Below are 26,054 nucleotides of genomic sequence, written 5' to 3'. Positions count from 1 at the left end.
GAAATCTAAAGCCATACTAGCCTGGGGGAAGAACAGTAAAATATATAGGATATAACAGTGCTTCTTCACATGCTTGCAGCAGCTATGGCAAGAATTTGATGTATATATTTGTTCTCTTGGGATGGCATTGGTTTTTCTTCTCATTGCAAACAATTTTTTTAGCCTCCAGGGTTTACTTTGCAGCCTTTGCATCTTATCTGTGTTCTGTTTCCCACATAGCTCAGGAACAAGAAACAATTTATTTAAATTTTTGTTATGTGCTCTCTATTCCTTTGTTTTACGTGTCTTTAAAGTATGTTCTACATTCTTCTGTGTGTTGTTCCCCACCCCCCCCCCCCAATTTATTTTTATAGTTTCATGGTGATTTTTATTGCTGATCGAGTACATGGATGGGAGAGGGACAAGATCAACCTCATATTAAAACTGTATATCCTTCCTTTGGCAAAATGAAAAGCATCCAGTGAACTCGGAACTCATTTCTGTACAAACCTCCCTTTCCCTCACCTCCTATAATTCTTGGTGTATTTATATCTCTGTATTTATTCCCGGCGGAAGATAGAAAAGGACTAGGGAAGAGTTGCTGTGGGATGCAGTATGGACCCAGCAGGTTAGTTTGTTTCTTCAGTCCCAGAAATTTTCTAGTGATTTGCAACTAACAGATTGCTTCAGCTCAGGCCAATTATAAATATACCTAATAATTTAAAAAACATGTATGTGTGTCTTACACAGATACACATATAAACACATATATAAGCATATATATTAATACTTGTTAAATTGTCCAGACAGCTTCTGAGTGAACATTCTTCTGTGAATTGCTTTCTCAGTATCATCAGTGCATTAAAAAAAATGCATATGAAAAAATGTTTTTTTCACTGTCATCATCAAAACCCGTCAAGCCCTCAGTTTATGCTGTCTAATTTACTTTCAGAATTATTCAATGCAATCAGCTGTTTCAGAGACTATGTGTGGTTGTACTGAAATGCAGAGAGCAGAGATTGTGTATCTAAAATGAGAAAAGGAAAAAAAGCATTTATCTGCCTAGAAATATGTGTTAAAGTTTTCTAGCATAGGTAGTAATTTACAGTACAACAGCTGGGCATATTCTGGATTCCTCTTTAGCCTTTTCTTTCAGGATTTCTTTGACAGATGGCACTCACAGATGGACGTAACATTCTTAAGGAGCTTACTCTTTCTACTCCTTTACCCGCCAGTAACTCATGATAGTATTAGAAATCTAAAAGCTTTGACATGAATTAGCCTTACTTAGCAGACTTTAATTTTTTAATCTTTAGAATATGCTGCAGGGTAGTGGTTGTGGAGTTCTTAATCTGTTTACTTAAGTTCTTAGAAGCCAAAATGGAATTCCAATAAAGTTGATGTGGCAAAACATGGCAAATAAACAGTCTTTTTTTTAATTGTCATGATAATATTTTTATTCTTATCTTTTGGAGGAAGAGTGTAGAATGATACAAAAGACTACAGTTCAGCAACCCAGAAATAGCTCTGTCAACTCTGAAGTTCACAGAGTTCAAACAAGCTGCTTGGTATTTCGTTGTAATTACATTGAAATCTTAAGTGAATAAAACTAATATTTAAAGTTGGGTGGTCAAGGAAACTTGTTTTTACCACCATCAGCTTAAATTAGTTTGGTTTTTAGTAAGTATTTTAAAGTATCATCTAACAGACTGCCACAAAAAAAGAGCAAACTGTGTTCAAGACATTTGAATACACTTCTACGATAGTTAAATTTGTCTGCCACATACTTAGTGTTGTTTCTCAATATTCATGCAACTTTGGGCTTGAACTTGAAAGCCATTATTCTCTCAAGTGTTGACTCAAATGGCAGTTTTCTCTGATGAATGTTGTTGGTGTGGAGTTTCTGTTGAGGAATGTGAAACTATAAGCAGAATGATCAGATCCAAAGAAAGCATTGTGACAGCTGGGCAGGTTAGAGAAGCGAAAATAGTGAGTGTCCTCAGCCAGGTCCTCCACTAGCATGTATTTGTAGCTTATTAGAAAACTAGAAGAACACCAGATGGAGGTAGAGAAATGAAATCAGGTTTTTTGTTTTCTAAATTCTGTGTAAATTAAAGGTTCCCAAGTCTTCCTTCACAAATAGTACGTAGTCCACCATGGCAAAACTCCTGGTTCACAGCCCATTTTCAACTGTGTTTTTCTTCAGGGCCCCTCTGGTGTAGGCTGCTTGCTAGGTGAGCAATCCACTCCCTGCCATCACTTTTTTCACAGAGGCTCCTTCATTTTTGTTGTATTTTCAGTGTAGGCACACTTAATTAGTCACATAAAGGTATAATTTAAACACCTATTTTGAACCCTCCTGCCTGCAAGTAGTTGGGTTGTGAAGAACCATCGATAAGCAAACAGTCCTGACTTAAATAATTTTCTTTTGGATGTATTTATGTACTCTGTTCGAGTGCCTGTGTATTCCTGAGAATATTCTTTTGTAATAATAAAGAAGCACGCATATAGTTACTGCAAATTTACAAACAGTTTAGGTAAGGAAAACATAGCGAGCAAAGTAATCCGTGCACTGGGATATGAAGTTCAGATAAGTAATCCAGGCCAGAATAGTGCCTAGTTTGCATCTTCAGCAAATTCCATATATATTTTACCACCTAAAAGTCTTACTATAAACCTTGCCTTGCTGCTGTTGGTTTTTAAAAAAAATTAAAAAATTCTTGTTTTCCTTTGCTTGTTAAGTTCAGAATTGTTGTACAGTGAGTTTCAATATGATTAACTAGGGAGTCAGCATGAGGCTAGAGTCCTCAGTTAAGAAAAGCAAGAGACGTTAGGGGGAACTGCGACTGTAGCTGGGGCTCCTGATGTGAGAGGCAAACCATATGATGAAGTTACATTTCAATAAAATAAACCAGCTAGCTGATCCTTTAACGTTACCTGGCAGCAAGCAAGCTTAAACTCTTCTTGAAATTGGTGTGTGAAAGAAAGGCTCTGCCTTGGGGCAGCAGAGCTGTGGTACTGGTGGTTACCATACTTCTTAGACACAAGGAAGAGACTTGTATGCTGTGCCCTGCCATAGCCACAGACTCGTGTGCTGAAGCCATTCTTATGAGGAAATTGGTCTCCTCTGATAGCGATGACTCCTTACTCAGAGAAAACCTGTGCAAAGGAGCAGTGGTGTGGATGGCTACTCATGGAGTGTCATCTAATGGCTTGAGGCCAATCTTGCCAGCATTTATTATCTTAACAGTGCCGGCAATGTCAGAGACTAACCTTGATTGCTGAGCATTTTGGGATAAATAAGGGCTTTCTGTTTGTCAGACTTTAGAGCAGGAAAAGGAAGTTTTTAATTTTAACAAATTTTGTAAGCCTGACTGCTACTAAATGTCAAGATATGATCAAGACTATTTTGTGGTTTTACCTGTCAGAGTTGAGAGAGAGAGAGACTTTGCCAATTTTTGTTTTATGAATTGCAATTTCTAGAGCAAAAATAGGCATATTATTAATGCTAAGGCTAAAGATGCATTCCATCTTCAGCCACAAGAACTGAGACGTATATCCAGTTGGCGGCCAGTCACAAGCGGAGTCCCCCAGGGCTCAGTTTTGGGACGGGTATTGTTTAATATCTTTATTGACTATCTGGATGAGGGGATCGAGTGCTCCCGTAGCCAGTTTGCAGACAACACCAAGTTGGGTGGGAGTATTGATCTGCTTGAGAGTCGGAAGGCTCTGCAGAGGAGTCTGGACAGGCTGGCTGGATGGGCCCAGGCCAATTGTATGAGGTTCAACAAGGCCAAGTGCCGGGTCCTGCACTTGGGTCACAACAACCCCAGGCAATGCTACAGGCTTGGGGACGAGTGGCTGGAAAGCTGCCCCACAGGAAAGGACCTGGGGGTGTTGGTTGACAGCCGACTAAATATCAGCCAGCAGTGTGCCCAGGTGGCCAAGAAGGCCAACGGCATCCTGGCCTGTATCAGACACAGTGTGGCCAGCAGGAGCAGGGAGGGGATCGTGCCCCTGTACTCGGCTCTGGTGAGGCCGCACCTCGAATACCGTGTTCAGTTTTGGGCCCCTCACTCCAAGAAGGACATTGAGGTGCTGGAGCGTGTCCAGAGAAGGGCGACGGAGCTGGTGAGGGGTCTGGAGCACAAGTCTGATGAGGAACGGCTGAGGGAGCTGGGGTTGTTCAGTCTGGAGAAGAGGAGGCTGAGGGGAGACCTCATCACTCTCTACAGTTACCTGAAAGGGGGTTGTGGTGAGGTGGGTGTTGGTCTCTTCTCCCAAGTGATGAGCGACAGAACAAGAGGAGATGGCCTCAAGTTGCGCCAGGGGAGGTTCAGACTGGATATTAGGAAAAATTTCTTTCCTGAGAGAGTGGTGAGAGACTGGAATAAACTGCCCAGGGAGGTGGTGGAGTCACCATCACTGGAGGTGTTCAAGGAACGTGTGGATGAGGCATTGTGGGATATGGTTTAATGGGCATAGTGGGGTTAGTTGATGGTTGGACTTGATGATCTTACAGGTCCTTTCCAACCTTAGTGATTCTGTGATACGCTGCTACAACTGAATATGTAGTATCTTGGTGTTACTGCATTTCAGAATCAGATTTGGGGATCTTTGATACATTATAATCAGAATGTTGTTATTGTAAGAAAATTGAAAAGGCAGCTTTAAAAATAATTTCAGAATCACAGGATGGCTGAGGTTAGAAGGGACCTCTTGAGATGAACTAGTCCAACCCTCCTGCTAGAGCAGGGTCAATGAGAGCAGATTGCCAAGTGCCATGTCCAGTTGGGTTTTGAGTAGTCCTGTCAAATGAGCCACAATTCTGGATTGGCTTTGATCAATGAATGGCATAGTACTGCCAGAGCTTTAGAGTGTTGTTCTGCAGTTATGTTACAGCTTGCCTTGTTTCATGTAAGAATATCTATCTCATTTCCTGAGCGTTGTCTCCTTCTTGAGTTTTACAAATTGCATTCTGTTGGTAGCAATTTTTACTAATTTCCTATGCTGATGTTTGGACTTCTCAAATGAAATACTTGTTTTTCAAATTGGCTTTTGTTTCTAAAAAAATTAGGTATTCAAAAAAAGGTGTAAGTAAGTGTTTAAAAAACATGTAGATGTGGCACTTCGGGACATGGTTTAGTGGGCATGGTGGTGTTGGGTTAATGGTTGGACTTGATGATCTTACAGGTCTTTTCCAACCTCAATGATTCTGTGAAAAAACATTTCCTGTTTTGTTTTTCCCATCTTTTCTTTGCACATCATTCAAAACATTTATGCTTATGCCTCAAATATTTTGCATCCTGAGAGAAGTACCTATTTGAAACTATTAAATTGCCTGAAAAGAAATGCAGTACAACACTCATATTTTTATGCATGCATTTTTACTCAACAGTGCTATTCTGTTCAAGGTTAATACATTATTAAACATTCAAATGTTCAGTTCTTTGTGTGCCCAATTTTATATTTGAGTCCCTACAAGTTTTTTAGTCTAATATGAATAACTCGGATATGAGACACCCTGAGAAAAGTTACTGGCTTCTGTATTCTTGCTCTGCTGTAAGAGGCTGGTTCATTTTGGGTTTGTTTTTTCATTTTTGGGGGTTTTAATAGTTCCAGTGTTTGGTAGTCAGACTATTTCAGTTAACTTCCTTTTTTTTAATTTGGATTTTTACCCGTTTCAGGATGCATTGGATATCAGACTTTCCATTATGTCTATGATTGTTTGCCGTAAGGAACTGTGTTTTTGATAATGTCTACAACGCTCTTTATTTCCTAGGTGTTTAAAATGACATCTGTAAATCAGCATTGTAAGGTACTAAACTTAAAACAGTTATAAAATGACACAGTATGTTCCTGGTTTTAGTCTGTAAAACTGACAAGTCAATAGAAATAATCCTTAGACATCACAAGTGGCTTTGCCCTGATATCTCTTCAAAATACTGCATGAGGAGCCTAGCCTGGATGTGTGAGGGTTTTCTCAATAGATAGCTGGTTCTCAGTTGATTAGCATTTTAGGTGAAAGACAATAGCTACAGGGAGTATGTAGCTGCCAAGCACTTACCAAAAAGAATTTTTCAAATCACCCCTTATACTTTTTTTTTAAAGAAGGAAGAAAAGCAGCTTTTAAAAATAATTATCTTTGTTTTGGAATTGTTATCATATTTGAGAGATCCATTATTTGAAAGCAAATACGTATTCACAAAGGCCACAGGGAGACATTTTTCTAAGGTAAATTAATTCTAGGACATTATAATATGATGTGGTGGAGCATATATTTATAAGCCAGCAACTGCACTCAGTTCAAGTGTTCAGGAATGAATATCAGTGCCTGAACAAACTCAAAATGTATATGTGTTGGCTGATGTACTCATTCCCTGTTGTTTGTTATTATTTCCTTTATTAGCATTTGAAATTCATAAAGAACATTGGATACCATAAGGTAAATACTGTGTCGTGTCCAGAATACTTGTCTGAGTGGCAGAAATTAAAGAGCAGTATGGAACAGTAGAGAAAAGGACTGGGAGAGGACTTGGAGAGATCAGCTAATACTTTCCTTCTGCTGCAATGCAAGATCAAACTATAGCTAAACCACTCTTGACAGATATCTGTCTAACCAGTTCTTAAAAAAAAATACAGTCATGAAGATGGTAAAATTTCCCTAAGCAATTTGTTCCAGTGTCCTACGGTCGTTACTATGAAAGTGTTTTCTAATGTCTCATCTAAGTATCTTTCATTGGGATTTAAATTCATTACTTCTTGTGCTGCCCATGCTCACTGTGGATAACAACTCACCTTAGTCTTTTTTGCATTGTGTACTTCAAGTCTGGGGTGCAAGTTCTTTGTAGTAAAAGAGGAATGTTATTACCTTTATTTTTAGTGGACACAGAAGTTGTTTCTCTCAATCTGGATTAGGGATTAAAAAAGTACACTTTGGCAGACCGTATAGTCTGAAACTAGGTAAGTTTGGATTCAACACCTGATTCTGTATGTGGTGTAGCACATATACTGCATCTAGTACACGAAACCTTGATTTCTGTATTGCCTTTCATTTAGTTTTGTAATATTACTAAGAATAAATTCTAAATAGTGACTGTATTTAGAACCTTTATTGTCTTGGTTTGGTTGATGTTTCCTAGTAATTCATGGGAGTCTGTCCAATGATTTTAATGAGATTTAGCTGAATCTCCTGCTGCTGAGAGTAGCGAGATTCTTTTAGTAGAGGTGAATTACTGGGTGTTCCTGAAACAACACATACATAATGATTTATTATCAAGAGTTAATGAGAAAACAAGGGAGTTTTACAGTATTAAGATACTGTTTAAGAAAAAAAAAGTTGAACCTCCTCATTGTAATTTTAAAATAAGGTTGTTTATAGCACTTCTTTTTTTCCATGTAGTTGCTTTGTTTATTAAGGCTTAAATTCTGAACTGTTTAGTCTTTGACTGTTCCTATTGACTTCAAGGCTGTATGTAAGGCTACTATGTCTTTTTCAGTTGCAAGCTTTAGTTTGTCAGCTTTATATGAAGCAGGTTTTGTTTAATATACAAACATGATGCAAATGTTTGGGTGCTATGTAAATAATAAGGTTGTGATCAAAGTTATTTAAATGATTTTGAATTCAATTGAAATATGCATTTTTTGGATTCCACCCAAAAGTGGAGGATGTCTGTTTAGGAGAAGGCACAGTCAAGTCTTGATAAGAGGCACGGTTAATGAGGTACAACATATTCCAGTTTTCTCATGCTGCTATCTTGTGCAGCCTATCTTATTGGGATTACTAAAGAATAACTGCCGACTGTCCAAATCTAATTTGGCTCAGTGCACATTGGTCTTGCTGCCAGATGGAGCGTATTTCTAGTTTTGCTCACTGGAATTCAGATAAACTTTCGTTGGCAGAATATGGCAACTCTTGACTTTGATATAACCCAGTACAGTGTAATGGAAAATAGAAATAAGCTCCTGGGCATCAATGCCTGTAGGTTTGACTCTGAAAAAAATGCATCAATTGACTAGCATTCTTGATGGGAGTTCACCAGCTGTTTCACTCTGCATATCTAAAGCAAGCTGTGAGTATGGCATCGCTGAATACCTTAACAAAAACTTCACAGGAACCACATTTTCTCCTTTCATTGGAGTGCTGCCAAAACCAAATGTCTTAATTTTTTATCATGGATGTAGCATTTCTGTATGAGGAGGAGTGTGGAAAAGAAGTCTGCCTGAAACAACAGAAGGGAGTGAAATAAACAGTTTGCCAAACTTCTGTCCTGACTAAGGATAATCCTGTGTTCTGAAGGAATTTTGGATAAAAAGTCCAGGCATTCTTGCAGTAAGATCTTGGTTATGGTTTTTTAGAGTAGGTAACTTGGCAAAGGACAACATTTCTCGTTGTAAGAGTGGATAATTATAACCACTGTTGTCTGCTTTTAACCTTTTGATTTATACTTTTGGGGAATGCTCTTGCATGTATAATGAGAAAATAATGTGCTGTGAAATCCTCAATTAGTAATAAGTTGTCTGGATCAGTTTCTCTGTGCCAGCAGTTACACCTGAAATTAATTTATTTTTCTCATCTGCTGGTATTTCAATTTGCATTGGTAGCATTAAAAAAAATACTGTTCATGTGAAGATCTCACAGAAAAATAATCTAATGTAAGCTATTCACTTTGTTCTTTACTCCTCAAGGACAGCATGTTTTGGGGCGTGTGACCTGTTTAGGAAAATTAATTAATTTCCACGCTTTTCTAATGTTAACATTAGAAATAAAAATTTGTTCTCCAAATTATCCCTTCATTATCCAGTGGGCGAAAATAAACTGGTAGCTCAGCTATCAGATTGCTCCTTTGATTTCAGACAGGTCCATTTCTTTCTTCCGGCTCAGCTCACATTGCGAGTGTTGAATTTAGAACTACATAAGCCCCTTTATTGTCATTTCAGTACTGCTGCTTTTTTAAGAGCTCAGCTGTGTTCAGGAGGACAGTCCATTAGCGTCTGAAATGTTTATTCCAATGAGGACATATTGGTCATATTGAGAGGTGCCCCCTTGCACCATCTGGCCACCTTCTGTTGATACTAGTTACAGAGAAGGATTCACCTTTTCCTCCATTTCTGCCTGATCATTTTTGTTTTGAAAAAAAGAATAAATACAATACAGATGAAAAACCAAAGCAAGCAGATTCTGCATCATAACGGTACAGTTACCGAGAAGAGGGATCCCTACAGGTCGCAAACTCTTTAATGCCAGTAAGGATTTTGTCATGTAAACTTAAATATGTGGGCCTGTGAGTTGGTCCTTTGGCATAATCTTTGGTAGTGGCTGACATGATTGCTGCTTAATCATTCTGTTACAGTTTTGCGCTAAACATCACTCTATTTTTGATGTATCTTCCTTTCTGTTTGTCTGGTCCCCTGCCTCCATGAGGCTGCCCATGAAACAAAATGAACTTAAGGTTCTTCTGGAATCTGCTGCTTCCTGTGCTGTAGACCTGAGGAACTCCATGTGGTCTTGCAAATACTGAGTAACATTAGTTCAATGATTCAAAGAATGACATAGATGAACCTCAGGAACAGGTATGCTTTGAAACCATAAGATGATCAGGTAATTCAAGTTGGAAGGAACTTCAGGAGGTTGTCTAGTCCAAATTTCAATATGTAAGGCCTCACGATTCATTTAGTATCAGAAATGAATCCAGGGGGAAAAAAAAAACATTCACATGTATTAAAAATTCTTTTTTCGTTTGTTTTACAGCTGGAATGTGCTATGGATTTAGCATGTCTCAGAGGGAATACTTTTTCTTGAGTCTTACTGAACAAATGAAATTCTACTCTGGCTCATTAACAGAGAAATCAAAATGAATGGCAATAATCCAGATATCTGATGTAGTCCTATTTCAGAATGTTGTTTATATTAACACAGTTAGTATGTAAAATGTTTGGGTTTTAATTATGGCTTAAGAAAGTAAACCATTTTAAAGAGAGGTGAGTGAAGTCATGCAGGTAAACATGCCAATCTGAAAAACAGCTCCCCAAATTAAACCAAGAAGCATTGTGAAAATGATTCATTAAAGATTTTTCAAATTTTTTTTTCATAAGCCTCCACACTCATTTTCTGTGCAAGTGAAGTTTCCACTATCACGCAGACTGCTTATTCCTATAGCATTCGTCTCCAGATGAACAGAAGCAAATAACGAAAGACTGCAAAACAAATACAGAGAGCATCACTTTATCCAAGGTGCTGTGTAGTGCTGATTTTCTCCTACAGTCAGGGTCAATGCAGCTCAGAAAAATAGAAGTCACTTCTGTACGCTGTGTTGGAGTCATGGTTTAAATGGACATACGTGTTTTTGAAGAAGTTTATTTGGTCCAGATTTCTAGCTACTTTGATGCTGGAATATCACTCATTCAAAAAAAAGGCAGAACAGCAATCTTCGCTCAGTTCATACCCTCAGGTGGCAATGCTACAAAAAAGTTGATTAAAGGAAGGTTTGTATTTCTTTGGGTATGCTGAGTACCCGTGTCACTGTAGAGTACATTGGAAGAACTTGTACTAACTTGATTTGTACCAGGTGTAACTCTGGCAACCTGTACCCATTGCACGTGGGGCTTCCCACAGAGGCTGTTCTCAAGAGTAGGGCTGAACTGTCTGGGACTTGGCAGAACTCAGGGTCTCCAGAGGGCACAGTGGTGTTAGAGCAATTCCCCCAATTCAATACTTGTTCCCACTATAAATCTGGTTCATAAAATGGCTTCCAAATGCTTATACTTCTTGAAACTGAATTATTATTTCATATTTCAAGTGAGCAGACATTTTTCTTTTATTATAGTGAACTAATTACAGGGTTATTAGAGAATTAGTGCTCCATAACCTTCTAGCCAGATGGTGTTAGTTGCTTGACTGAGCACCAGTGTTATCACTGAGTGATGTTGAAACGGCTTGCCCACAATCACCTGGTAACTCTTATCTATGGACATTCAGCCCAGTGGTCTATTCATTAAACCATATAACTTTTAATTATTTGCCCACTACTTTTGCCAGATTTTAGCTACTTGGTCTGGAATTTTCCTTCCTTAGTATCTGCCTGAAGCAGTAAGTGCCATCTTTTTCCAGGAACAAGGTCAAGAAACATGCATTGTTTTTTCTATATAGATTTTAAATGAATAAAATAATTCTTACAAGCCCTGTGAGAATTTCTTCTGCTCTGGGATATGGAGGCACTGTTGAAATCCGGAAGAGAATCTTCCTTGAGTCATGGACTTATTTTCATTCTTCTGCCCCCCACCTAGATATTTTCAGGTTGTAATTTTACCACCAATATGTCAGTTGTTACAAGTTTCAAACAACCATAGGCAGAGTTTGGTCCCAAAATGCTTTTCAGGTTGTTTTTTTTTTCTGCTGTAGGTTTGAACTGTTTCAGAGCTGTAAGAAGGAAAGGACTTGCCCTGCAATTTTGGGAGATGCTGGTAAAGAGACACTGGAGACAGAGTGGAACCTCTGTTGCTAATAGTGCTCTTCCTTTTGGTGCCAAAGACGACTCCTGTGCAACAGAACAAAAACTGGATGTGAGGAAAGAGGATAGTAAGGATTAGAGGAACAGGAAGCCAGTGGGAATGGGAAGAGGATCTGGGAAATGACTATAGGGAAGTAGTGACTGCTGAGAACTGAGATGGGAGGAAAAAAGATTAGTTAAATGTGTACATGCGGGGAGACTAGAACTTAGGAGTGAAGAAGCTGAGAGTGAAAGAAGGAAATAAAAAGGGAGGAGATTTGGGTTTGATAGGCTGTGGAGGATTGAACATCTCAACTTTTGAGGCGAGTCTAGGAGGCAGGGGATGATAGGAATAAAACTGCAGCTGAGGTGAAAGCATGGGAAGAGGGAAGCAGTTCATATAGTGAAGAAACTGGGATAAGCCAGGGAAGGTGGAGTGGGTATGAAGGGGGAAGACCATGCTCTGTTTAGAACAGGAGAAAAATCAGTTCTGATCACTAAAGGAGAGTCACCAAATGTCGTTCAAAACAAAAACCTGGCACAAAACTCATAATTGTAATGGAATGTAACAACTGCAGCCTCAGTAGAGATGCAGGGTTTATGACATACTATTTTTCCCCATAATCTCCGCCTTTGAACTCTTCAGTTACACTGGCAATAATTACTCCCCTTCCTTGTTCCCCTCTGGGGCTCATAATTTTCTTAACTTTCCCTTTGCTTATGGCCTACTCTGCTCTGCAGGTGCCAGCAATTCTTGTCTTTCAAACTGTCTTTTATTAACGTAGTTCAGTTGGATTCAGGACATTTGTTCATAACCCATACCTTCTGTTACAAGAGCTGAAAAGAATTTGTGTGCATTAAGTTGGTATTTTTTTTCCTTAACTATAAAAACTGTTCTTATGAAGTTATTACTGAGCCTTACAACCTTCGCTTTGCAAGAAATACTTGTTCCTCTGAGTGCTTTCAGTGTTGTTTGCAGGTTTGTTTTTGTACAGTGTTGACAACAGAGTGAGATTTTTCATGTTTTCTGCTGTTTTATGAGATTGAATGGGGGAGGTTGGGATGATGATGATTATTATTATTATTATTTCTCTTGGGAATATATTAAAAGATAGAACATGGATAAATGGAGCCTCAAGGGTGACTCATGTTTTTGTTTAGCTTGAACTAGGTCCAGCTTTTAAGAGGAACTTGATTTTAGGTGCATGTTTTTGCAAAGTGTTTTAAACTGAAGTTATAATTCCAGAGGTCTCAATAGCATGTGTTTGTTTTTATTTAGAAACATGTTTAAGGAATGTTTTTGGTGGGTGAACATAAAATAAATAAAACTATCTCAATCTGGAGGTTGCAGTTCTTTGGCATATTCAGTGTCAGCAAAAATCAAGTGGAGGAATGTTACTTAGAGAATGGACTTGGTTAATTTTTATCATTTACTTTGTAAATAATTGTCTTTATGCTCAGTTGTGAGATGCAAAAGTATGATTTCTTAAGTAGTGTTTGCTTTTTACTTTGTAAATGTTTCTGCATATTTGGAAGGTGGCTAAAATTTGTTTTCAGCGTGGGCCACTGCCTGCTTGTCTTTGGGTAACACAAATTTAGAAAGTACTTTTCTTTACAACAACATACTGTTACCATATTAATTGTCACTGAGTGTGTAACAGTGTGACACCTTCATGCCATTGCTTCTGTAATGTTCAAGGTGTGGTTCTAATTTTGTTGCCCTTATAAGTTCTCGGTAAACATTGTTTATAACTCAGTTTTTATTAAAAAAAACCAACAACCAACAAAACCTTGCTCTCATGTGCAATGTGAGTATCTTAGCTTGTGAATATTTTGAAATTTGTCTGCAAAGCAATTGATGACATTCGTTTATAAGTTGTTAGGGGAATGAAACGAGGCATTGTGGGACATGGTTTAATGGGCATGGTGGTGTTAGTTGATGGTTGGACTTGATCTAGGTCTTTTCCAACCTTAGTGATTCTGTGAAACAAAGTCAGGGCTTCACTTGTTTTTTGTTTGGTTTAGGGGATTTGTTCTTATGTCTTATAAATGACTGTTCACTGAAAAAGTATTTGTAGTACTTTATTCATACAGTCGTAATTCACGTTTTGAATATCATAGATAAGGGTAGACTAAGAATGTGATAATGTCATATACTTTAAAAATGTAGCTTAATGGATATTTCTAATGACTGTACTTTAATAAAAAGGAATGTCAACATTTGAACCTCGTTTGCAAGTTGAACAATAAATGTCCCTCTGGTAACTTAGAGACCATAGCTGCTTTTGTCCTAGTCAGCTGCATACTGGGGGCATACACTTCATCTGTATTTCAGTATACTTAGGTATCTGTAAAATGTGAGACAAAAAAAAAGTCAAATTTGCAAAATAAGGAGTATTTGTTATGTTGCCTGCTTAGAAAGATTTTTCCATGTGTAACATGACCTGAATGAGGCAGCTGCAGAATTTAGCCAAGCAGAGCTGCAGTCGTGTGGGTACAATGCCTTTGTTGGTCATTTCAGTAGAAGTATGACAGATGTACGTAGAGAGCTGAGATGTACGTGAGAGAAAAATGTTGATGAAAGACACTAAATTTAAAAATGTGTTAATTATTTTAGGGTTTCATTGACATTTGTTCTATAGTAAAACTTAGAGATTGTTTTCCAGCTCCAGTATAAGTGTGCATCTTTCACTCGAGAGTACTTCACTAAAATTCTTCACATGATTTAAAAGCTTTATGTATGAAAGTTCAGAGCAAGTAAGATTCTCCTGCCTACCTGTGAGACATGAGAGGAGTTTGACCACACAATTCTTACTAAAATTAACAGGCATTATATGATTTGATCTACAGTCCCTGTCATGAAAAGTCGCTGGTGCAAATTTCACCATAAGATGGGTGATTTTGTTCTGTCTTCTGATCTGTTGCTGGTTTTGAATGATAAGAGTGTGGCAGAGTTAGTGCTTGGCCTCTATGTTATGCAGTACATTTTTGTACTAATTCTGAAATGTGTTTTAATTGCAGGGATATTAAACCAGACAACATCTTGATGGATATGAATGGACATATTCGATTAGCCGATTTTGGTTCTTGTCTGAAACTGATGGAAGATGGAACGGTAAATTAGAAAGAATGATATATTCCTAAACACCTTTTCTTCAGTCCTTTGCTAGCCACTAAAATGTATGCTAATAAAGAGAAAAGGTGCCTTATGTCAAATGAAATGGAATTGTAATGGTATTGGTATGCAACTAACCTTGGTTCAAGATACGACTGCACACTGCTTGGATTTACTGTATATTAAAAGCTTTTTAGATGCATATAGTCAACTCATGAATAAATAAAGAGAAGCTGCACTGTCAGTACTGAGTAGGTGTTTGTTGAAGAACTATGAATCTCTCAGTTTTGAGCTCTGAGCTCAAATCTTTATTGAAAATGTAAGCTTTAGTATAAGCAGGATGAGATACTGAAATATAATGATGTGCTAATTGTAGTATATTTAAACTTCCATAGTATATAGAAGGTGTGACTAGAATATAATTCCAGTATGTCAATCAAGTCCCAGAGTGTTACACAGTATTTGAGTATTTAATATATGTGATTACCTAATCTATAATTACTTAACAACTCTAAGCCTAAGAATTGACAGTTTTGGTCTTTCTCTGTTATTAAATATTTGTAAGAGTTTAGCAAAAGTATATTATTGGGATGCCTATTAATGTAGTGCCTTGGATGGTTAAGTGTTTGTTTATGAATTTAGAAGCCTTTGTTTGTGTTTAGTTCTTACTGTTATGACCAGAACACCAGGCTAAATTTATATGTGCATGCGCAGTACACAAACAGCAGTGTCTGTAACAATGGAAGTTGATTTTAGTCCTGGAAATGTAACTTCTACAGGTCCAATCTTCAGTGGCAGTTGGAACGCCAGACTACATCTCTCCAGAAATCTTGCAGGCCATGGAAGATGGAAAAGGGAAGTATGGGCCCGAGTGTGACTGGTGGTCCCTAGGCGTTTGCATGTATGAAATGCTTTATGGAGAAACGCCCTTTTATGCTGAGTCCTTGGTGGAGACCTATGGGAAAATAATGAACCACAAAGTTAGTGCACTTTCTCTTCTGTCTCTCTCTAAGCTAATTTCTAATAAGCAATAGGGTAGCTTGAAGGCTTATTTAAAAATTAGTTTTTATGTACTAATTATGTTAATGCTTATAAATCTAGAACAGAAAAATATGTTTCCATACAGTAAGTTTATGGTTGTTGGATTGCAGATGGCTTTTCTTTAGGATAAAGCAGTTCAAAACTAAAAATCTGGATTTGGAAGCATGGCTGTTAGTTCACTCTATGCAGTAAATCTTGGCTACATTACATCACTCCTTTTGTGTTACTTTATTCTGGCGGGATCCATTGGTTGGCTTATGCAGAAGATTCTTAAATGTTCTTCCACATAGACGTAGCTGTAGAGTTCAACAGTGTAAGAGAAACTTAAATAAAGAAGAAAAACTAGGAGACAAAAAAAATTGAATAGTTTCTGTCCTTTGGAGAAGTCTTTTTCCCAGTAACCTTACTGCATATATTTAAGAACTGGAGTATTTGCACATTTCTTTTTCTACATAATAATTTTCACTAAGAAGGGTGATTTTTTTCCAACTTTTTCTTGGTAATGAACTATTTTCTCTTACTTTAATCTTCAAGGAGAGGTTTCAGTTTCCTGCTCAAGTGACAGATGTCTCTGAAAGTGCAAAGGACCTCATCCGAAGGCTCATTTGTAGCAGAGAGCATCGACTTGGACAAAATGGGATAGAAGACTTTAAGAACCATCCATTTTTTGCTGGGATTGATTGGGACAACATTAGAAACTGTGAGGCACCTTACATCCCAGAAGTCAGCAGCCCCACTGATACATCAAACTTTGATGTGGATGATGATTGCTTAAAAAATTCTGTAAGTATACAACTAACATTTTGACAAATCTGCTTCTGTGTAGTATACTTCATACCAAAATATATGTAAACAGCAGTTTACTTCAATGTGTTCACTGTGTTCTGCGTGAACAACAAAGTGCTGCTTTGAAGAACTGTGGGGGGAATACATTCATAGTTTGGAGGCTGTTCCTCCAAACATACATGTGTAAGGATAACTGCAGTTCAATTTCGTAAATTCATTGTAACTTTACACATGTTTAACTAACACGTACATGTTATTTGCAGTAACAAGTTCTTAGTGTCCAGGTCTTATTAAGAATAATATATTTACATAAATATAGTCTGCAAGACACAGCATTTCTAGCAGAGCATTGTTGAGACTTGTCCTAAGTTTACATAATGCATTTTATTGTAGTGCTCTACTCGAATTGCTCGTATCTCTGTCAGATTCCATTTAGTTCATTCCCACTAAAATTTTTCCAGCTTGTTTTCTGACTTGGGTTGAGTCTTGAGAAAGTAAGGAGAAATGTTACAGCCTTTCTTCAGGAACAATCTTCGCGAGAAAGAAATTATTTTGCCTTTTCTAAAAAGCTTTGCAACTATTAATTTTTAACAACCTTAGTGTTTCTATGCTTCTGAACAGGAACTTGAACAGCTGATAGAGGTCCTAGTGTCAGAGGAATGCCTTGTGTTGTCTCCTTGGAAATTTTTTTTTTTGTGTATGTTGAAAGATGCAGAAACCTGCTGTTTACATGTGAGGTGAAGCATTTTCACCATTTTTGCTTTTGTTTTTTGAACTGCCTGTGCATCTCAGTTCTACTGAGCTTCCTGGACCTGCTGCATAGGACAACTTGCATTTTTTTCATTTTTTTCCTTAGTTTTTTCCTCACTTGTATCGATATTGCCCATCTCCCTTCACAACTAAAGTATTTTTATCTTAAAACTTTTTTATACTGTCTTCAGATATCTGTTTGCGTATTATTTTGCCCAGGAACAGTTATCAGGATTGGGTGGCTGGAGTGGATGCTGTATATAGCAAGTCTTTGTTTGTGAAGCTGAAATACGTTTTGGAGGTTTTTTCACACATTCTAATGCTGTCCAGCCCATCAGTCCTCCTTTTTAGAGCCTAATCTCCCAACTGAGGCACTCAAAAGGTACCTGTGCAGCGTAAATACTTTACCATTGTGAAGAAGCAGGGAGCTGCAGGTGAAGAAAGAATGCTCCTGTGATGAGTTATTGGATTCTCAGCCATGAAATCTGAGTCCAATTCTTAATTTGCTTTAGATATTTGGGGGTGAAAAGCAATGCCATTGAACTGCTAGCCATGGATGCTAGTTTCTAGAGCTTCCTTTTCAGTTTCCTAATTTGAAACACCTGAAGGTTGTTTTTTGTTGTTGGTTGTTTTAATATAAGGAGGTTCTGTTTCTACCATTTTTTTTTCACACCTGGCATCTCAGAACCTTTTGAAAAAACCTAGCCTAAGGCATTGCATAACTGAGCATATTTTACATTTTTGCTTCAACTGGTGGACATTGTATTTAATATAGCTTTGCCTCAAATTCCTTATATGTAACTTGGAGGTGTTTCCCCCTCCATTTTTCATACTTATCTTACGAGGAAGTTTCACATACTTGCATTAGTATTACAGAAGTCAGCACCATAGATAAACCCATGAGACTTTTGGGTTTTGTGGGTTTTTTTGGGTTTTTAAAATTCTTTGCAAGGTTTGAATGGCGTACAGCAAATAAGGAATGCCCAGTGCTGAAGATAAAAGGCAATGTTGAAAAGCCACGATTGTTACTGTTCTGCCTGAACTTTGAATGAGACTGTGATGCCATGGAAAAATTATATACGTAATAATGAAATTAAAACAGTATGTTAGAAGTACATGTAAACACAAAGGGCAAAACTGTGTTATTCAGGCAGCCTAAGTTCTGCTGGTTTTTAGCTTTTAACTATTTGGTTTAGTAGCCTTACTGATAGGCATGATAGATGTAGATTCAGTTATAATCCTGTCAGTGTGGTTATACGATTGAATTCACACAAGTAGCAGGAAATACGTATTTTGATCTCTGGCGAAGAAACAAATTCTTTTACAGAATCTTACATCATTATCAATAGATACAATATTTTAGAACCAACATTCAGTTACCTGTGTGGTTACTGAAAATTGTCATATGGGCTGTTAAAATCACACGATTATGCAGTTGGTCTTTTTTAAGTTATTCGTAAAGACGGTTTTGAAACTTGGATCTATGAAATGTGGAAACAAAATATAAAGGAGAAGTAAAGAATTTTACTTTTCCTAACCATAGTGTGTAATAATTGATATTTTTATTATCAATTAGTGGAAAGTTAAGGCTTTGTAATGTGGTCTTGTCCTTAGTTTTCAAAATGCCCAACAGTGTAGACTCGATGTGCTTACACAGTCTAGCCATGTCATTGGTGTTACTTTTTATTCTGGGAACTCTTTTTGATACGAAGATTTTTGTCTGCTAAAAGGTCAAGGTTGTGATGTAATATATTGCTGATGCCACCACTGAACAGGTAGTTTTGGATTTCTTTTGAATACAATCTTTTTCGCTGTTCTCTCCTGCTGAGTTATACATGAAAAAATGTACAACTGGTTTCTTTCTTCTTTTTAGTTTGGGTTTAGAAAAAAATCGTTATGTTACCTTTTCTGACAATTTGGAATGTTTTTGCACTTTCAGTGTGGTAATCTTCTTCTTAGGGAGTTTCTTTTGATGACCGTTAAGGCCATCTCTAGTATAGCAACATAAACCTTGCATCTGGGGATTACAGAAAACTTCTAACAGGATATTTAATAATATTAGAACTTACAATCATTTGAGTAATATAGCAACAGGGTTATTTTAGCCTGAGGAGAAGCTCAAAGATTTGTCTTGATTTGTAGTTCTTTGTCTGGCAGGAAAAAGGAGCAGCAAAGAAAGAAATGGTCAAAGCACTAATGGGATTAGAAAACCCTGTTGTATTACTTCTTTCTAGTAAATGTCTGACTATTGTTCTCTCCAAATAGAGATAGCTGGCTCAGAAGAAGGGTTGGTAAATCTACAGGCAGGAAGCCCTGCTGACTAAATAGCAGAGAGGAGTATAGGAGGGAACAAAAGGTGATGCTCTTTGTGCTAAGACCTTCTTGGAAAAAAGAAAGAATAAATTGGCTTTTTTAATATGTGTAATAATCTGCTTTCCTCCAATGATGCGTATTTAATTAGAAAAGCATTTTTATGCCAGGATGCTGTATTTTTGTATATTGGATGCTATTATAGATAGGTTTAGGTGATGCTGTTTCATATTTGGGCTGTAGATAAGGATGACTGTAAATATAGTTAATATGATATTATCACTATCACTTCACATATGGTTAAACTCGAAAATCTTTTTCTTTTAAGTAGGATATTACTTACTCAACTGTCCTGTTATTTTTCTAGGAAACAATGCCTCCACCATCACACACTGCATTTTCTGGCCATCATTTACCATTTGTGGGTTTCACATATACAAGTAGCTGGTAAGTTTAAGAGTTCCAAAATTGTCTGTAGGGTGATTACAAAATATCTTAAGTTTCTGCCTCTGAAACCAACTGCAAACAGAAACCAAAGAATGTGGTTTATTGAAGAAATTACTAGGGCATAATCTAAAATGCTGTCTGTCCGAAACGATGAGCTCTCTGCAGGTAAAATTTACATGAATTTAAAGGTCAGCACCTGTGTTCAGCAGAGTTTTGTTGAGAGATGTGGTTTTCAGACAATCTATGAAGTTAACTGCATATGACAAAGTTAAGACCGGATGTGTGGACCCAGAGAGAACTTAGCTTATTAGACTATAAAAACAGTTTTATTTCTAATCCTTTGACACTCTTGTAAGTCTGAATGGAAATTTTAAAAAAAATTACTTTTATTGATGTTTTGGTTTTAATGTGGTATTTGTCATGTTAATCTCTACTGCTAAATTAAACAGTAACAAGGAAGTCCATGTATGTTCCTTGATCGTTTATGAAAATAAATAAATAAAGAATGTTTACAGCCATTGAAAAACCAGGCCTATGTTTCTGCAAACACATGTGCTTAATGCTGGTTACATGACATGTCCTGTAGACTTTGAAAGGATTATTTGCGTTAAGTAGTAGTATGTGTACATGAGTATCCACAGAATCAGGGCCACAGCATTTCTGATATGTATGTGCCCTAGTTGTCATGAGATAATTTCACACCATTTGTTGTGATTGTTGTCTTTAAAGTATTTGGGAAACTTGATTAATTATTTTGAAATAAACTGTTATTGTAATCTTACTAACTGTCTAGATTGTCGCTTTTTGCAATCTGGCTAATGTAGGCTGTCCATAATGATAATTTTTAATCAGGAGTTCATTCACTTTTATGTAGCAAAAAATGCATTGAGGAGATCAGTCATGCTAGGTAAAAATGAATTCAATTTTTAATGAGCACATACTAACAAGGTATTATTTGTCTGTGTAATAAATTACAATTTAATTGTAATTAACAATTTAAACAACTATTTATTCATTGATATAATTTTTAAAAATTATTTTAAACACAGCCTGTTGTAAAATCCAATACTGTTTAATTTTTTCCCCCCAGTGTGCTTTCAGACCGCAGCTGTCTAAGACTGACAGCTGGACCACCCTCCATGGATCTTGATGCCAGCATTCAAAGAACTTTGGAGGATAGTTTAGCAACAGAAGCTTATGAGAGGAGAATAAGACGTCTAGAACAGGAAAAGCTTGAACTTAGTAGAAAACTGCAAGGTATAGTCATTAACAAAAAAAAAAAAAAAAATCGTTCAATCAATTTTTTGACTTAGAATACCTTGCACCTTTGTAAGGTATATTCTATACTGTGGGAAAAACATAATACCTCCTGTAATGCTTTCTAGCAGAAAAGAATTATCTTCATTATTTCCATTGACAAATTAAACTTCTGTTACTCTTTATGCTTGAAGTATCTCATGTATGCAACTTCTTATAACATGCTAACTTTGTTTGCACTGTGCCTTGGTTACAATGGCATAAAGATTTCATTCTTAAAACCTCTAAGAACTTAGTTTGTCCAGCTGACAATTACTGAAAAATTGGCATTTAGTAGTTGGAAATTTTAAGTTGTAGAATCCTCAGTGGAGGGGCTTTTTGGCATGTCTTAATTTATCAGTGATACCTTTTTGACCTCCTGTAATTTGTCGCTCTCGCTTCCATCTTTTTCTAGAGTCCACCCAGACAGTCCAGGCTCTGCAGTATTCAACAGTGGATGGCCCTATAACAGCAAGCAAAGATTTAGAAATTAAAAGTTTGAAAGAAGAAATTGAAAAGTTGAAGAAACAGGTAACAGGTATGTTATTGTTTCCTGTTACAGTTTTTACATTAATATTTATATTTTGACAAGATTTTTTCTCCTAATGTAACATTAGTTTTGCTTTGCTTTCTAAAAGAGTCATCCAGTCTATTTTTACTTCTCATTTTACCCTTCACTCTTCATTGGTAGCTCAACATTTTCTACAAACTCAGCTTAATATTCAGCACTTCAGTAATTCCAGTTGCAAGAGAGAAGGAAGATTTCAATGACTTCTGCTATTATTATTAGTGGTAAAGTTCCACTAGTTTTAAATTGTGGTGTTGCTAATTTACATGGATGTGAATCAGACTCTACCTGAGATCTGTGAAACCATGACCAATTTCCTTAGTACTACTTTTTCTTTCTTTTTTTTTTTTTCTTTCCTCCTGCAATGTGTGCTGCAAGAGCAGAGGGAGCACTTGTTTGGTTATTTTTGGCAGTAACAAAAGTCACTGCAGTCCTTTCAGAAGTCATAGTCACTGTAGCTATTCTTAGCATTCCTTGCTTTGTACACCTCTGCCCCCTGGTATGCAGGTACCTAGGTAGTAAACTGGAAGGAAGGTGGTGTTTCTTGCTTATGAGTAAACATGAGGGGTGAAGACTTGAAGGCTTTAGCCTAACAGTTCTAATAGTCTTAAAAATATTTGATGGAAGGATGATTTGTTATGATTTAAGCATCAATTGATATTTTTCATTATCTCATTTTCTGTTGAATTTTCCTTGGAAGGGCCAAATTTGTGACATGTAATCACAATTTTGATTATATTTATATTTTCTTTGAAACCACAGCGGTTTATAGTGTGCTGTTGCTTAGTGCTTTATAACTGAATGTGGAGTAAAAGCTAGTTCAAACTGGAGTTGCGGTTTTCTGAGCATTTTCTTGGAACGGTACTTTTCTAAAAGCGTGGGTTCTCGGAGGTGGGCTGTGTGCATGAAAGTACAGGGATAACAAGTTTTTCAAGTGGCAGGGAGTAGTGAAGGATGTTTTCCACGAGAGAGGACACTATGGGCTATAAGGCTGCAGTTCCATGAGCAGCAGAACTGACCAAACTCTGCCACCAAAATGGGTCCTGCTCACAGCTGTGTGGCCTCTCCTCTCTCTGTGCATGCCCTGGACTCTCTCTGAATTTAACTCACTCAATTAAACAAGGAAAGAACTATCTAGATACAGAGAATTTAATCAATTCATGATCTAATAAATCAGCACAAGGTGAGCAATAGGAGCATATGAGGAAAGGGAGATTAGAGAGGGAAGAACCACCTCTCAGCTCTGCTGTCAGTGAGCTATCATTTCTTACAAAACTGAACATTTATTTCCTTTCCATTTAATTCCTTTGCTTCTGAGAGTTCATGAAGATTTTATGATAACTAAAAATTTGGCTATCAAGTATCTCAGCACTTTAAGTTTGAAAAGTGTTTTTGAAATCTGTGCAGATAAAGAGCTGAATTTCTTTAATTAATGTCATACTGCCTTTCTTCCCAAACTAGTCGAAAAGCAAAGATCTACTTCGCCCAGTATCCTGTGTCTTTAGAGGCTACTGGAGATGTCTAGGGAAAGATTCAAAGAAATTCAATATATGTAAATCCATCATTTCCCAGCCTTACTCTCCCAGGTTCTGGCAATAGCTGTTAGTGAACCCATTTTCTGTCTGTTTAGCTAATATCTTTTTAGCCTACTTTAAAGGCTAGCTACTAATACTAATGTTCAGTATTCTTGATTTGATGCTCTGAATTAAGTTAAAGGGAATTTTCTCTCATGGTGATTCATAGCTACCGTGCTTTATAACGGTTTCTACAAAACAGGATCTTGAGAGCACAGACATCTTCAAAGAGAAAGGAAGTACAGCAAGATGGTTTTTATTTAAGAAAATTAACAAGATTGATAGAGACTGTTAGGTATCAGGACTAGAACCACAGAAACTGGGAGGACAAATCTGATTCCTCTTGTCAATCCAAATAGGAAAATGTCTGCATTTTATGTGAAAGAAAAATCAGACCCAGGTAGCGGTAGCTTGATCTCTATTGTATGTACCTTACCCCTGGCAAGGGAAAAAACTCATCAAGAAAGGTTAGAGGAAACAACAAAAAAGATTTGTTCTGGTTTGTATTTGTGAAAAGACTTCATTCAGTTCCTGAAAGAGTCAGGAATGCCAGCAGCAACCCCCACAGAAAGAATAACTTGAACTTAACTTCCAGACATTTTAGCTGGTGTGTTTAGACTCTGCTGCTACGTTATGGGGCAGAAGCACACTATGTCTGAACTACAGACTGCAGCACATAGATTATATGCTGTTAAAATTGTGTCGTCTGAAAAAAATCTGTTACGGATATACAGTTGGACAGCTGCTCTGGCATGATGCAGCAGTTTTGTATTGTACCATAAGCATTATTTTTGGATGTGAACATGCCTAACTAGCTCATGGAGGATCACTCTGGTGTCCCTCTACTTGCTGCTGTGATGAGGAAAAAGACAACACGATCAGAAACCTCTGTTCTGCAGCAATGCTCAGCTCTGGTTTTGGCTCTTCGGGACCACTGAAAAGCAACATCTACATGAACAGCTTTTGAATAGGACCAGTCCTTCATAGAAAAGCATCAGGATCAGTTTTAAGTTATATTTAATTCTTGACTATTGAACTGCAACTTAGATTTTAGTTCATTGCTGAAAGCATTAGTCTCTTCCTTTGGTAATGAAAAAAAAAATAAAAAAGGTGTGGGAACATTCCCCAACACAACTGATACTCCTTTTCCTATTTAAAAGAAGTCAATGTCTGGTGAAGACAGTTAATATTGAGAAGGTTTTCCCTTGAGTATCCATTAAGAATTTTCTGCTTCACGCCACATATATATTTGTGTATTTATTCCTAGAAACAATATGTGCTTTTGGTTTTTGGGTTGGAAGTGAATAATGTAATCAAATGAGGAAGATGCAGAGTTGTCTAATCCATCCCCAGTCACCACATAACTTTTCCAGTATACACTTTGAATGCCTTGTCTGGTCCAGTCAGTACAGCCATTAGTTAGAAGACACTAATTTGTGCCTTGAGTTGTAACTAATACAAGCTAATTTGATAAAATTGGGAAGAGACAACATTGTACTTTGCTTGATTTTATGGAGGGGTGTGGGGGTGTGAGATACATTTAAAAAACTAAATTAATGACAGAATACAGGCACAAACCAAATGATGGTCATGTCTGAATGCTTCCAAATTTAGGGGAGCTATTTCAGGTTTTCTGGGTGGCCTTTAAAATATCTAAATTTCCAGATCTAGATCTGATGAACTTTAAGTTTGTTCAGTTCAGGTGCAGAGCTGAACTTTATGCTTTGAGCTCATCTCTTGGGCAATTAAATGTAATGTAATAACATCCTACAGTGAGTGTTTGCATATCTTAGCTAAAATGTTAGCAACAGCTAGGGTGATTAGATGGAAAATTATCGTTGACTACACATATGTCACAACTAGCTTTTGGCTATATTCTTTAACCTGTTTTACTGCCTTTTCTGGAGCCGTAAGAGTAAACACCTGCTTAAAAAGGTAACAAAAAATGAACATGAAATTGTGTCAAATTCAGGAGGGTCACCAGGGGGACCTTAGGAAAATATGTTTTTCTTGTCTATCTAGTTTTCCAGGAAATGGCAAGCTAGCATATGCTTTCAATTTTTGAGGTCAAAGTTATAATTTTTGTTCGCTAAGTTACATAGGAGAAAACTTTGAGGAATCTTTAATATTGCCAAATATGTAAAGGGCAGCCATGGAAGAAGAAAACAGAGCTGTGGAACAAAGTAGTTCATGCACGGAAGAGAGATTTATCTTGGCTCAGCAGAGCCATATATAAACTTTCTTTTTGCTGGTGACTTCAGAGTAGACTACATAAAAGAGGCAGTTAATAATCTCTGGTTTTTTCTTTAAATGCATTCTTTTAAATTTTAAACAAGAGTCAATGAATTAAAACAATAGTGAATATTTGTCTGGGTATAAGCTAATGGTATTCCTTTGCTTATAAAATTCTTGTTTCAGAAACTACAGCTCTTAGAAATGTATGTGTTTTTATGTTTGATTTTGCCAAGAGACAGTCTCTTAGGGTTGCATTTATGAAAATGTAGTAAAAGGCTTTTATTAAGAGTATAGATGGGTTCCTGTTCTGTGAGTAGATATGTATGGTCTGAAGACCTGCCACAACTGAAGTCAAAGGCAAAATGTCCAGTGATTTCATAGAACTTGGAATTAACCTACCTTCATATATATATATATATATATATATATAAAACTTTAAATTTGTGTTTTTAAATGAAGGACTA

At 37.0% G+C, this 26,054-nt stretch overlaps 1 protein-coding gene across 7 annotated transcripts in view; it reads left to right on the top strand.

The window, feature by feature from the left end:
* The window catches only part of CDC42BPA (CDC42 binding protein kinase alpha), a 191,366-nt gene that overhangs the window by 93,797 nt on the left and 71,515 nt on the right, over positions 1–26,054 (top strand). For all 7 annotated transcript variants that reach the window (XM_059834726.1, XM_059834718.1, XM_059834733.1 and 4 more), the window contains exons 6-11: positions 14,490–14,583; positions 15,363–15,563; positions 16,159–16,407; positions 19,838–19,917; positions 21,008–21,174; positions 21,629–21,751. In XM_059834726.1, coding sequence (XP_059690709.1) covers positions 14,490–14,583; positions 15,363–15,563; positions 16,159–16,407; positions 19,838–19,917; positions 21,008–21,174; positions 21,629–21,751 — 914 coding nt within the window. The remainder of the gene's footprint in view (positions 1–14,489; positions 14,584–15,362; positions 15,564–16,158; positions 16,408–19,837; positions 19,918–21,007; positions 21,175–21,628; positions 21,752–26,054) is intronic.

The sequence above is a fragment of the Gavia stellata genome, chromosome 2 (genome assembly GCF_030936135.1).
Source record: "Gavia stellata isolate bGavSte3 chromosome 2, bGavSte3.hap2, whole genome shotgun sequence".
NCBI lineage: Eukaryota > Metazoa > Chordata > Aves > Gaviiformes > Gaviidae > Gavia > Gavia stellata.
This window is presented reverse-complemented; position numbering and strand designations above follow the sequence as displayed.